The 13,162-nt window shown below is 43.0% G+C and overlaps 1 protein-coding gene across 5 annotated transcripts in view; it reads left to right on the top strand.

Moving 5' to 3' along the window:
• Nucleotides 1-13,162, top strand: part of TUBE1 (tubulin epsilon 1) — a 35,193-nt gene that overhangs the window by 17,286 nt on the left and 4,745 nt on the right. For 4 of the 5 annotated variants that reach the window (XM_075923998.2, XM_075923996.2, XM_014573700.4 and 1 more), the window contains 4 exons: nt 4,887-5,074; nt 5,818-5,993; nt 9,982-10,122; nt 12,825-12,965. In XM_075923998.2, the coding sequence (XP_075780113.1) occupies nt 4,887-5,074; nt 5,818-5,993; nt 9,982-10,122; nt 12,825-12,965 (646 nt within the window). The remainder of the gene's footprint in view (nt 1-4,886; nt 5,075-5,817; nt 5,994-9,981; nt 10,123-12,824; nt 12,966-13,162) is intronic. The other variant, XM_075923997.2, reaches the window with a different exon arrangement.

Here is a 13,162-nt window from a genome sequence, read left to right as displayed (position 1 = left end):
AGGAGGACCCCAGTGTGAGAGATTCTAATTCTAAAAAATTTACAAAACTACATTTGTTTTCTAAATATTGATAGTCATGTTTCTAACAGTAAAGTTAGCTAGGCAATAGAATAACTTTCTAAGAGCCATGGACCTGTCACAAAAATGTTCCAGAGTAGACTAGGTATAACATTTGAGGATATTTTTTAAAAAAAAAAAAAGTCTAGTACAAGATCCAGCCTGGAATTTCAACTAAAAGTGTGACTGGAAAAACACCAATTAATTGAAACAATCTTTTTACAGAAAAGGTACATTTTTCTTAGATTCGCAGCCCAGAATGGGCCATTGTGATCATGTAATCTGGCTTCCTATATAATATGGGACATAGGACTTCTAGCACAGTGATCTCCAACCTTTTTACACTCAAGATCACTTTTTAAATGTCACAGCATGGCAGAATCTACCCCATCCCTTCCCCAAGACCCCACCTCTTTCTTGAGGCCCTGCCCTCTTCAAACCTTTCCACAGACTACCCGTTGCTAATGGAAACTCACCGTTAATTAAATAATTACACCTGAGCCATTTTGCTAGTGCTGCAGCTGGGGAGAATGGTGTAATTTAAATTATTTAACAGATTAAGCCTGAAAACAGCATCCTGGTCTCCATGGACGTAGAAGCTCTTTACACCAATGGTCTACATGAAGACGAATTTCAGGCTATGAGGAACACCATCCGTGATGATACACCTGCACACCTGGTTACAGAGCTCTGCGATTTTGTCCTCACCTACGACTACTTCCGATTCGTATACAATTTGTATCTTCAAGTCAGTGGCAAGCCATGGGCACTTGCATGGCCCCACAATATGCCAGCATCTTTATGGCTGACCTTGAACAGTATTTCCTCAGCTCTCTTCCCCCTAGCATCCTTACTCTACTTACGCTACATTGATGACATCCTCATCATATGGACCCAGGGAAAAGAGACCATTGAAGAATTTCACAGGGATTTCAACAATTTTATGCCACCATCAACTTCAGCCTGGATCAGTCCACACAAGATATCCAGTTCCTTGACACTACAGTACAATTACATGATGGACACATTTTCACTACCATATACCGTAAATCTTCCAATTGCTACACTTACCTTCATGCCTCTAGCTTCCATCCCAGACACATTTTTCAATTTATTGTTTACAGCCAAGCCTTAAGATACAACCAATTCTTTTCCAATCCCACAGACAGAGACAAACACCTACAGGATCTATATACCGCATTCTTAAAACTAAAATACCCACCTGGAGAAGTGAAAAAACAGATCAACAGAGCCAGAAGAGTACCCAGACATGAACTACTTCAAGACACGCCAAGAAGAGAAAACAAAAGAATTCCCTCTCGTCATCACCTATAGCCCACAACTTAAACCCCTCCAACACAGTATCAACAGTCTACAACCTATTCTGGAAAATGACCCATCACTTTCACAGGCCTTGGGGAGAAGGACAATCTTTGCCTACAGACAACCCCCTAACCTCAAACAAATTCTTTACAGTAACCACACAACACACTTCAATCATAACCCTCTAGGAATCAACCCCTCCCATCAGCCCTGGTGCCAACTCCGTCCCAAACATCCACATAGTGATTTCATCACTGGATCTGACCACCTCAGCCACTACATCAGGGGCTCATTTAACTGCGTATCCACCAATGTGATCTATGCCAGCAATACCCCACTGCCATGTATATTGGCCAGACTGGACAGTCTCTATGGCAGGGCTACTCAACATGCAGCCTGCGGGTCACATGCAGCCCACGGTGCAGTTTGGGTTTATGCGGGGCTCAATATGTGGCCTGCAGGTGGGAGCCAAAATAAAAAAGTAGTCAATATAATAGTCTTTTGTTTGTATGGGTTTTAGTAGTTAAATTCCTGGACTGTCATTGTTCATTAAAAGTGCTGTCATATGGGTGGAAATCAGGTAAATATTGCCTTTTATTAATATCAGCAGAACTGACTTAAATAGGGCCTGCGTGTTGTGTAGTTTTGCCTTAATCCAGTGTTTCTCAGACTGTGGCTCTCAACCCCGTGGGGGGTTGTGAACAACTTAGAGGGGGGTCGCGAGCCACTAAGAGGGTGGTTGCAGCAATGGAGAGGGAGGTTGTGAGCAACTGAGAGGGGGGTCGCAGTATCACAAGTTTGAGAACCCCTGCCTTAATCTTTGTATTCATGCCCATCAGTGTGAAAGAAACTATTTGCATGTATATGCAGCCACACTTAAGTTGCGGCCCTCAACATGTGCTGTGAATATCATTGTGGTCTCCACGGCTTCCAAAGTTGAGTAGCCCTACTCTGTGAGAGAATTAATGGACACAAATCAGATATCTGAAAAGGCAACACAGAAACCTATTGGAGAACACTTCAACCTGTCTGGGCACTCATTAATGGATCTCAAAGTCACCGGGTTGTTTCAGGCCAATTCCACAAGCCAAATACATAGGGAACAGTTGGAATATAACTTCATTTACAAGTGTGATTCTCATCAGAAAGGAATGAATAAAGATATTAGCTGGCTCGCACACTGCCTTCTGCATCCTAATGACTTAACCAACCTAACAATGGGTACTTATAGGCTGCATCTAGACTGGCATGATTTGTGGAAATACTTTTAACGGAAAAACTTTTCCGTTAAAAGTATTTCCACAAAAGAGCATCTAGATTGGCACGGATGCTTTGGCGCAAAAAGTGCTTTTCTGCAAAAGCATCTGTGTCCAGTATAGACACGCTTTTGCGCAAGAAAGCTCCGATGACCATTTTAGGCATCGGGCTTTCTTGCGCAAAAAATTAAGGTGCCTGTCTACACTGGCCCTCTTGTGCAAGTATTCTTGCGCAAGAGGGCTTATCCCTGAGTGGGAGCATCAAAGTATTTGCTCAAGAAGCACTGAATTCTTACATTAGAACGTCAGTGCTCTTGCACAAATTCAAGCGGCCAGTGTAGACAGCTGGCAAGTTTTTGCGCAAAAGCAGCTGCTTTTGCGCAAAATCATGCCAGTCTAGACGCACCCATAGAGATTCAAATTGTTCTTATCAGCCTCTTGTAACTTGAACAATCTAATTCACTATTCTCCCTCCTCCCTCCTTCCCCCCCCCCCCCTGCCTTCCCTTATTTATTCTTGGATCTGGACTTTTAATACTCCAGTCATCTGAAGAAGTGGGTTGTGCCCACGAAAGCACATGATACCATCTACATGTTTTGTTAGTCTTTAAGGTGCTGCTAGATTATTCGTTGTTTTTTTAAGTTTTTAACTTTCTCATGTTACTTTATTTAAAATGAAGTTTGATAAACTAAAATATTATGTCCAACACAAAAGGATTCAATGTTTTCTTTGTTTATGGTAGGTATGGGGAACCTTTTTTGGGTCGGGAGCAACTGACCCACAAAAAAAATCACTTGGGGACCACAGAAGTGAGAAGCAAAAAAAAAAAAAAGCAAACCCCCCCCAACGCTCACTGATGTGGCCCCCAACTGAAGCACCTCACTATTCTGGCACTCCAGCCCCCACGAGGTGAAGGGAAGGGAAGGGAAGGGAAGGGACACAGAGGACTGAGGTTCAGGGTTTACCATAGGCCAGATTTACTCTTCTTGGGTTCCAGGGTCAGTGGATTTTGTGGACCCCCTTTAGGCTCTGGGGGGGGACTACAAATGAGGGGCTCAATGTGCGAGACAGGATTGCCTGTGAGTAGGATTGGGATACAGGATCTGAGTGGGAGGTGAGGTGCACGGCAGGGTCTGGAAGACAGTTTGGTGGCAGGAGGGTGTGAGTGGGACTACGAGAAGAAGTTAGGGAGTGAAAGGGTGCTGGGGGAGTAACAGAGAAAAGGTGAAAGGGTGAAAATGCAGCCAAATAGTTAGCTGGGGAGGGAGGCAAAGAAGTGGGGAGTAAAGGAAAGTGCAGCTTCTGCAAATTGTATCCACCCTCACATCTTCCCTCTGCTCCAGCCTCACTCCCCTCAACCCCATGATATCTCCCCTCCCCATTTGTCCCTCAGTGCAATCCCTGCATCCTCCTTCACCCAGGCAGCTGCCCCTCTTTGCTCCAGCCCAGCTGGCCACGGTGATCAGCCAGCTGAAGTTGCACCACGCTCCACCTGGGCTGGATCAAAGAGAGGCAATCGTCCAGCCAGTTGGCTGCCACAATCGACCGGTCGATCCGATTGACCAGTTGGTTACCACTGCTATAGCAGATTTTTCAGAAAAGCATGCAGTCTCTATTTAAAAATGGTCAGTGCTGGAAAATTGACCAGGATCCCTTTATAAATTGAAAAATTTCCCATTTCAAAATATTTTTGGAAAAAAAGCTTTAGAAATTTTTTCACCATTTCTTCAAGTGACCCCAAAATTCTTTTTCAAATTCTTACCCCAATTCAGAATTAAGAAAAAATGCTTTTTCTGTCCAGCACTACTAACTCCAAGTGTGATCAATGAGTGCTTAGCCCAGGGGTCTCAAACTCACAGCCTGGAGGCCATCCCCGGCCAGTGTAGTTGCGCAGTCCAGCGGGGGAAGGGAGGCTGTCCATTCCCAAGCTCCAAGCATTCCCGCCACCACCTTGCCTTCTCCCGCCATGGCACCCTGTCCCAGAAGCCACATCCTTGGGAGGGAACAGTGCAGTGGCAGACAGTGGATGAGGTTTGTGGAATGAGATTGGACAGGCCCACTCCTGGACTGGATTGTGAATCTGCTTTGGCCCGGGATGGCCTGCAGACTGAGTGTTTGAGACACCTGGCTTAGCAATTCTGAAAATTTGTCTTGTGATGTATAAAGAAATCCTGTGATTCAGAGTGTATTTTAAATAATTAAGGATTTTGTTTTAAGCATTATCTCTTTTCATTGTAACTCTTTTCATAGGGACAGGATCCGGACTTGGTACTTTTGTACTGAATGTGCTTGAGGATGAGTTTCCAGAAGTGTATAGATTTGTTACTTCAGTTTATCCTTCTGGAGAAGATGATGTAATTACTTCTCCATATAATAGTGTTCTGGCTATGAAGGAACTTAATGAACATGCTGACTGCGTGCTGCCAATTGAAAATGAAGTAAGAAAGTATTAAGATTCTTGCCAATATCTCTTATGCTGAACATTATATAAAAAATGTTTCTTCCTTGAAATGTTATAAAACTTATTTTCTAAAAGAACCAAAGTGATGTAGGCTCTTAAGCACTAAAAGTCATTTTTTTGAAAGAGTCTTATGGTCCCTTGTTACTTTGGGTGAATATGGTGGTGGGTGGATTGTTGTTTTAAATGTTATCCTTATATTGGGAATCATTTAAAAATTGCCCAGTATTTTTTTTTCCTTGCTTACAGAAATGGTCTATAGCACTCAATTTTATTCTTGCATCAGCTTTAAGATAAACAGTGAATGATTGCAAAAATCTTTGTTTTTTGAGATCCTTATTCTAAACTTATATCTGTTGGTTTATAAACAATATTTGCCCCATGCAAAACTGATTTTTTTAAATTTTAAAATCTCTTGTACTGTCTTCTGAATTATATGAACATGAGAACAAATACAGGTTTTTCTGTATTTGAATAAAAATTAAACTTCATATTTTCTTCATACATTTGAAGAAAAGTGGTTCACAAATACATTAGCCAATTGCAAATGACCAAACAGTGAAGCAGACTTCAAAGATACAAATGTAAACATGAGCTACTCTGCTTAAATGTTTGTTCTTGGATCCTGTTTAACAGAAACAAACAGGAATGCTGAATGCTCTTGTGCACAACTACTTGGAACCTTTTTTAAAAAAATTTTGTTTCATTTGTTTTCTCTCCAAGTCTTTATTTTCTATAGTTAGTAAAATTCATCAGATGACCAATTCTGGGAAGCTAGGATCAACTGTGAAACAAAATAGCTTATTAACCTCAAGTGCAGGCAGTATTAAAACGGAACAGGAGAAACCATTTGATGCAATGAACAATATTGTGGCTAACTTGTTGCTGAACTTGACAAGGTAAACTTACTGTGTATTCTTGTATGCAAGTAATGCCTTGAGAGATGGATGCACAAGGGACATTCTGCACTTCCAAAAATATGATCGATTCTCAGTTTGGTATTAGTTAGCAGTTGTAATTAAGAGTTAATAAGCAACTTTCAGGTCTTGTAAAAGCAGTCTAATGCAGCAGTTCTGCCTACCAGGCCACAGCACATTGCCAGGCCATGTCCCCAGCTTTTTATTAACCCTACCCACTGGGGTTCCCCATAAGGGAATTCCCTTCCCACTCATTTCCCCGTGCAACATCAGCAGGGTGAGTGAGGCAGCCGGGTGAATTGCGGCTAGCACTGGGGCAGCCTCACTGTGGCCCTGGTTCCAGCTCCGGCAGCCGCTGTGTGGCCTGGCTTGCAGAACCACATGGGACCGGCTGTGGTGCTGGGGAAGCAGCACAGGCTGGGTGGTGGGGGGAGCTAGGGCCTGCTGCTTCCCCAGGGTGAGTCTGGGGCCTGCCCAAACAGCTGAGGCTAAGCCCACCTGGTGGGCAGCTACTCTGACAACTGGGCCTGAATAACATAATATGGGGGAGCACAGGAATCAGGGTTGGAGTGTATGAAGGGCCTGGGGCTGGACATACATATTTTGGTGAACCGGTAACATTTTATTTGCATCTTTCCATATTCATTATTTTCATTATAACAATGCAAATACGCAAATAAAATGTTACCAGTCTGCCAAAAGTTTATGAATAGGTTTGCCAGTCCCTGGTATAAAAAAGGTTGGGAATCACTGGTCTAATTAATTCATTTGATGGGTTACCTGACAAAGTGGCTTAATTTTAGCACAAGGAAACTACTAACAAGGGGTATGTCTACACTTGCACCCTCTTTCGAGAGAGGGATGCAAATGCAGACATTTGAAATTGCAAATGAAGTGGGGATTTAAATATCCCGCTCTTCATTTCTATAATTGCGTCCGGTGACTATTTCAAAATAGCGCTATTTTGAAATAACAGGCGCTGTTTAGATGCTGTTATTTTGAGAGAAAACCCTTCTTTTGAAATAACTGTTAAACCTCATTTTATGAGGAGTAAGCATTATTTTGGAAGAAGGGTTTTCTCTTGAAATAACCCTGTGCCTGTTGTTTTTGAAATAGCTGCCAGACACGATTATGCAAATGAAGCGCGGGATATTTAAATCCCCGCTTCATTTGCAATTTCAAATATCTGCGTTTGCATCCCTCTCTCGAAAGAGGGTATAAGCGTAGACATACCCAGGAAGACTAGAAGAAACCCTGTCCCATTTGAAGTAGTAGCTAAACTATCATTGACTTCAGTGACACCCCCAGACTTTACGATTCCTCCTACTGAATCTGTGATACAGATGATGAAAGGCATGTGAATTCTTTGGATTGATACTCTTCTAACTTGCTGTCCTAGCTTTACAAGAAAACTTGCTCTTGGCTTAAAAAAAAAATTGTTTATCCATCCTTTGTCCTAAAGATCTATTTTCGTTTGATTTTTGAAAATGATTTAGTCACCCATTGAAGGAAAGGATTACTCCCCAAAGGCAAGTAGAATGTTAAGGTGTTCAGATCTAGGACACTTGTGCTGTGTATCGAGTAGGTGTTAAATATATGCTTGAAAATAAATTTAAAAGTAAGAAGTTATTCATGAGTGATTTTCAAAAGACAAATTGAAGTACTGTACATTCAAATATAAGAAAATATATAAGTAGCAAAAACTTCATTTTTACCATTATTGAAACAGGAACCTACTGATATAAGACAGCATATAAATGTGTACTCTTCAAGTAGTAATGCAGAACCTCATGATAGAGATGTGAGTAGTCATGTGTTCAACTATTTGATAAAGCTAAGCTTATCAGGTAGTCAAGTACTCGACTACTTGCTCTCCTCCCCCGTCCCCTCGGAAACAGAAGCCAGGGCTGTGGGGAGCTGGCTTAAAAACCAGTTTCCCGCCTCTCCCCCACCCCCCTGCACCATCTCTGCAGTGCTGCCTGTTCTCTCACCTGCCCCAATAGAGGCTGCGGGGGAATAGGGGAGGCTGCTGGGGTCCCCTATGGATGGGGGCTGCTGCCATGAAGCAGCCTCTGCCCCGGCCACTGTGAACAGGGGCTGCTGGACCTGGGCCAAGCTGGGACCTAGCAGTCCCAGCTCAAACTGGTCCGGGATTGCTGCACCTCTGCATTATGAATGTAGTAAGAGCTGGGTAGCTCTTACTACATTTCAAATGCAGCAGCACAGCAGTCCCAGCTTGCGCTGGCTTTGGGACTCCTCAGTCCCAGCTCATGCTGGCTTCCGGAGCCACCTGTGCTGCAGCTCTGCAGAGTGGCCCCCCTTATTGACTAATCGTGTAATCGATACAAATTGTATGGACTATATAATTGGCCAAAAAACTGCTCTTTAACATCCTAACTCATGAATATACCTGCTGTCCCCAAAATACTAGTTGTTACAGGCAGTCCCCGGGTTACGTACAAGATAGGGACTGTAGGTTTGTTCTTAAGTTGAATCTGTATGTAAGTCGGAACTGGCGTCCAGATTCAGCCGCTGCTGAAACTGATCAGTTTCAACAGCGGCTGAATCTGGACGCCAGTTCTGACTTACATACAGATTCAACTTAAGAACCCCAGGCATCCCCAAGTCAGCTGCTGCTGAAACTGATCAGTGGCTGATTCCAGGAAGCCCGGGGCAGGGGCTTCCTGTAGTCAGCCACTGGTCAGTTTCATCAGCGGCTGACTTGGGGACGCCTGGGGCAGAGCAGCTGGGGTGCTGCTGGGTTGGTCCAGTAGCGCCGCTGCTCCTCGGCGCTACTGGACCAACCCAGCAGCACCCAAGCTGCTCTGCCCCAGGCATCCTGACTCAGCCGCTGCTGAATCTGACCAGCAGTGGCTGAATCAGGACGCCTGAGGCAGAACAGCTGGGGTGCTGCCCGGTTGGTCCAGTAGCGCCCAGAGCGGCGCTACGGGACCAACTGGCAGCGCCCCAGCTGCTGTACCACAGGTGTCTGGAGCAAAGCCACGGAGCACGGGGGCAGCGGGACAGCCCAGACGCGTCTGGGCTGTCCGCTGCCCGCGCGCTCCGCGGCTTGGTTCTGCTTTGCCCCCCACCCCCCCACCCCTGGTCTGCAGACCAGGGGGAGGGGGGGGGGGCAAAGCGAGCCAAGCCTCAGAGCGCGTGGGCAGCGGACAGCCCTGTCCGCTGCCCACGTGTTCCGCCGCTTTGCTTCCTCTCCCTGGTCTGCTGGAGACCAGGGAGAGGAACCCCGTTTGTAACTGCGGATCCGACATAAGTCGGATCCGCGTAACTCGGGGACTGCCTGTATATGCAAAAGTAATCACTATCAGAACTCTCATTGAAATTAATTGGGACTAATTACACCTCAGGATTATCTTCAGACAAACTTCACTTTGCTGTAGAGCAATATCTTAACTATTAAACAGTGGGGCTTGGTGTTAATGTTCAATACTTTTATTATGAGAAATGAAGAATATTGGTACAAGTATATGAAAAAACAGTAAGTGCCATGATAGAGATTGAATCCCCAAGTTTGCAGTTGATAAAATGACATTATAGTACACGAGAGACAAGGTGTGGGAGTTAATCTTTTATTGAATCAATTTTTGTTGGTGAAAGAGGCAAGCTTTCAAGGTCACCAGAGGAGCTCTTCAGGTCTTGGAAAGATATTCAGAGTGTCACAGCCAAGTACAAGGTGGAACAGATTGTTTCTGTGGCACTCGAAAGCTTGCCTCTTTCACCAACAGAAATAGGTCCAGTAAAATAAATTCCTCACCCACCTTTGTTTTTCATATCCTGTGACCAACATGGCTTCAACAACATTAAAATCTGTACATTTCATCTCCATGATGCACTCCATTGTAGGGAACAATTAGGAAACTTATGGATATAAGAGTAACATATCAAATTTCTATATAACTTCTTCTAAAAAAAATTAATTTAAAAAAAAATAATACTATTAAACTTTTAGTTCTGCTAGGTTTGAAGGTTCCCTCAATATGGATCTTAATGAAATCAGCATGAATTTGGTTCCCTTTCCTCGACTTCATTACCTGGTTTCTAGCTTGACTCCTCTGTATACTTTGGCTGATGTTAATGTGCCTTCTAGAAGGTAGGTGAAACAGACCATTATGAAGTAGTAGAGGTTATGCTAAGCTCTGGTTTAAGCCCTATTTTTAACTCTTCCAATTTCCACAAAAAGAAAACTGGATTTTCTGTACCTAACCCTAGGATAAAAGTTTCTTTTGAAGCCTGTGAAAAAAGAAATTTAAAAGCACTATAGTAATTTCAAAATTGCCGTTAGGTTCATTTTGAAAATGTTCTTAGTGGTGTTTTAGTTAAGGTCAATCTCCACAATGCCTTGTCTTACAAAATCAAAATCTGTTTTTGTTCGCCTTTCAGAGAAGTGCCTTTTAGTGAAAGAACTGCAAAGACATATATCATTAAGAGCTTGTGATGGGTTGTTTCTACTTCCCATGAAAAGAATAAATCCCACCATCAGAGCAATGATAAAAGAGTGCACTGCTGGTGGAGGGTCCCTGTGTACAGATAAATGGGAAAGTGGAAGACACAGGGAAAATGCAGTGTTGATATTCCAGGATGAGGTATGGAGCAGGATATAGAGGAATATGAGATTTACCTACTGTTGGTTGGGAATGGGTTGCATGGAGGGGAATCATTGTTTCAGCTTCTTTAATAGATTCTTGGGAAGGTAAGTGGGAAGAGGACAAAAGTGGGGAAAAATTGTCTACAGTACTAGGGACTAGGAGCCACACGGAGGAGCATTTTAAAGGAGTATAGGGGGACTAAAAGAAAGCATGAAGGGCACTTGTGAAGATGGAGGTTTTTTTATCTACATTAAAAACTTTGCATGCTTTGCTTTGCTGCTTTGGGTCCCCGTAAGATCCCTTCCACAGATAATATAAACTAGGGGTTCTCAAACTGGTGTTTGGGATCTCTCAGGGGGTCCCCAAATGTTAGCCTCCACCCCAACCCCACTTTACCGCCAGTATTTATAATAGTTAAATATATAAATAATTGTTTGTAATTTATAAGGTGGAGTTGTCACACTCAGAGGTATGCTGTGTGAAATGGGTCACCAGTACTAAAGTTTGGGAACTACTGATAGAAATCAATCTTATTTGAACTTTGGGACATGGGGGGGGGGGGGGGGGGGAGATGTCGGAATGTCCTTTTTTTTTCTCTTTTTTTCCCTTTTTTTTTTTTTTTTTTTTTTTAAGTGCCAAATAACTGTTTAAGAAATAAAGTTTGGAAGTGGTTTGGTGGGGAGACACAAACATGTACAAAGGAAACAAGGATGGTCCATGTAAAGCAGTGAGGAGCAACATAGATTAGTGAGTGTGCCACATGAGTGACCCTTCTTCGTTTCAGTGGGCCACAAGATTGTTGTAACCAAGATGGTCTCTCAGGATAGTTTAGTTTTTCTAACTGTTTGCATACCTAGAATTTGCAGGGTGTGCCTACTGAACCATAGCATCACTTTGGATGCAGAGGGAATGCACAGCTCTTACAGTTAATGTTGTATGGAATCAACATGCACCTCACTTCATAACCCTTGCTTTAAGTGCATGTCACTTTAGTAATACCAGTAGGGGGAAAAAAACTATGTGAATGGAAACCAGCATTATCTGGCAACCCTGCACATGGGCAACAGTAAACAAAATGTCTCATGGGCCACATATAGAATCTCAATGGGCCACAGGTTGCCCACAACTGATGTAAAGAGACACTTTGACATTTTAGGGTACGTCTAGACTACATGCCTCTGTCGCCAGAGGCATGTAGATTAGGCTACGAGGCATAGGAAAATGAAGCGGTGATTTAAAAAATCGCCGCTTCATTTAAATTTACATAGCTGCCGCGCTGAGCCGACAAACAGCTGATTAGCTGTTTGTCGGCTCAGCGCGATAGTCTGGACGCGCAAGGGTCGACATCAAAGGCATTTGTCGACCACCCAGGTAAACCTCATCCCAGGAGGCATACCTGGGTGGTCGACAAATGCCTTTGATGTCGACACCCGCGCGTCCAGACTATCGTGCTGAGCCGACAAACAGCTGATCAGCGCGGCAGCCATGTAAATTTAAATGAAGCGGCGATTATTTAAATTGTCACTTCATTTTCCTATGCCTGGTAGCCTAATCTACATGCCTCTGGCGACAGAGGCATGTAGTCTAGACGTACCCTTAGTTAATTCTCAAAAAAAAAATTGTTCAGGTTTATCAGCCAATACCTCTGGCTTTATATATTCACATCTTCCCTTTCCTTCAATTTTTTTCCTCTTCCCTTTTGCTGTGTGAAAGAACCACACACAAGGGAATCTGACAGTACACAGACTGCTGTCAAATGTGAAAAGCAAACAAACTGGAAAGGGCAAAGATCAGAGACAAAAATCCCTATTCTGCAAGTCTAAGTATGTTGTAACTTGAGCCATCTTCTACCCACTGAGGTTCAGGTTACACCAACTCTGGGACACAACTGGTGAAAGTGAAATACTCAAGTTACTAACATGTAACTTGCTCCCCCTTATCCACAGTTTCTGAACTTGGTGTAATTTGTATGCTAATGTGCTCTTAAGAAGAGTGCCAAGACAGGCAAATAATGATGGCCATAAGAAGGTGTAGGTTGAAACAGGCCACTCAGCTTGTACTACTGTTTGAATATTTTTGACACTCTAATTTATACTTAAAAATAACTGAAATTCTTCCATTTCCTTGTTGTTAAATTATAAGATATAGAATCAGTGAAGAACTTTAACATGTTTGATAAAAGTAGATCACTTTTTTCTTAATTTAGATTGGATCAGATGTTTTCAGATGCTTTCAGCAAAGATCATCAGTTGATTCAAGCAGACCCAAAGCATAGCTTGTACCTTGCTTGTGCACTTCTGGTTCGAGGAAATGTACAGGTTTCAGACCTTCGCAGGAACATTGAAAGGTATGATCTATACTTATGGCTTGTTTGTGCACAATATGTATTACAGATGCTGCTGTTAAATGCTCATAGAGATATCCCTAATTCATAAGATAAGAAAAGTTTCAACAATAAATTTGCAAAAAAGGTTTATTGTAGGCACTTGAGAGAGGGGAATAATATTACTGACGAACAGAAAATATACATAAGAGCTTAAAGAT

This window comes from Pelodiscus sinensis, chromosome 3, assembly GCF_052426305.1.
Source record: "Pelodiscus sinensis isolate ZL-2025 chromosome 3, ASM5242630v1, whole genome shotgun sequence".
Taxonomy (NCBI): domain Eukaryota; kingdom Metazoa; phylum Chordata; order Testudines; family Trionychidae; genus Pelodiscus; species Pelodiscus sinensis.
This window is presented reverse-complemented; position numbering and strand designations above follow the sequence as displayed.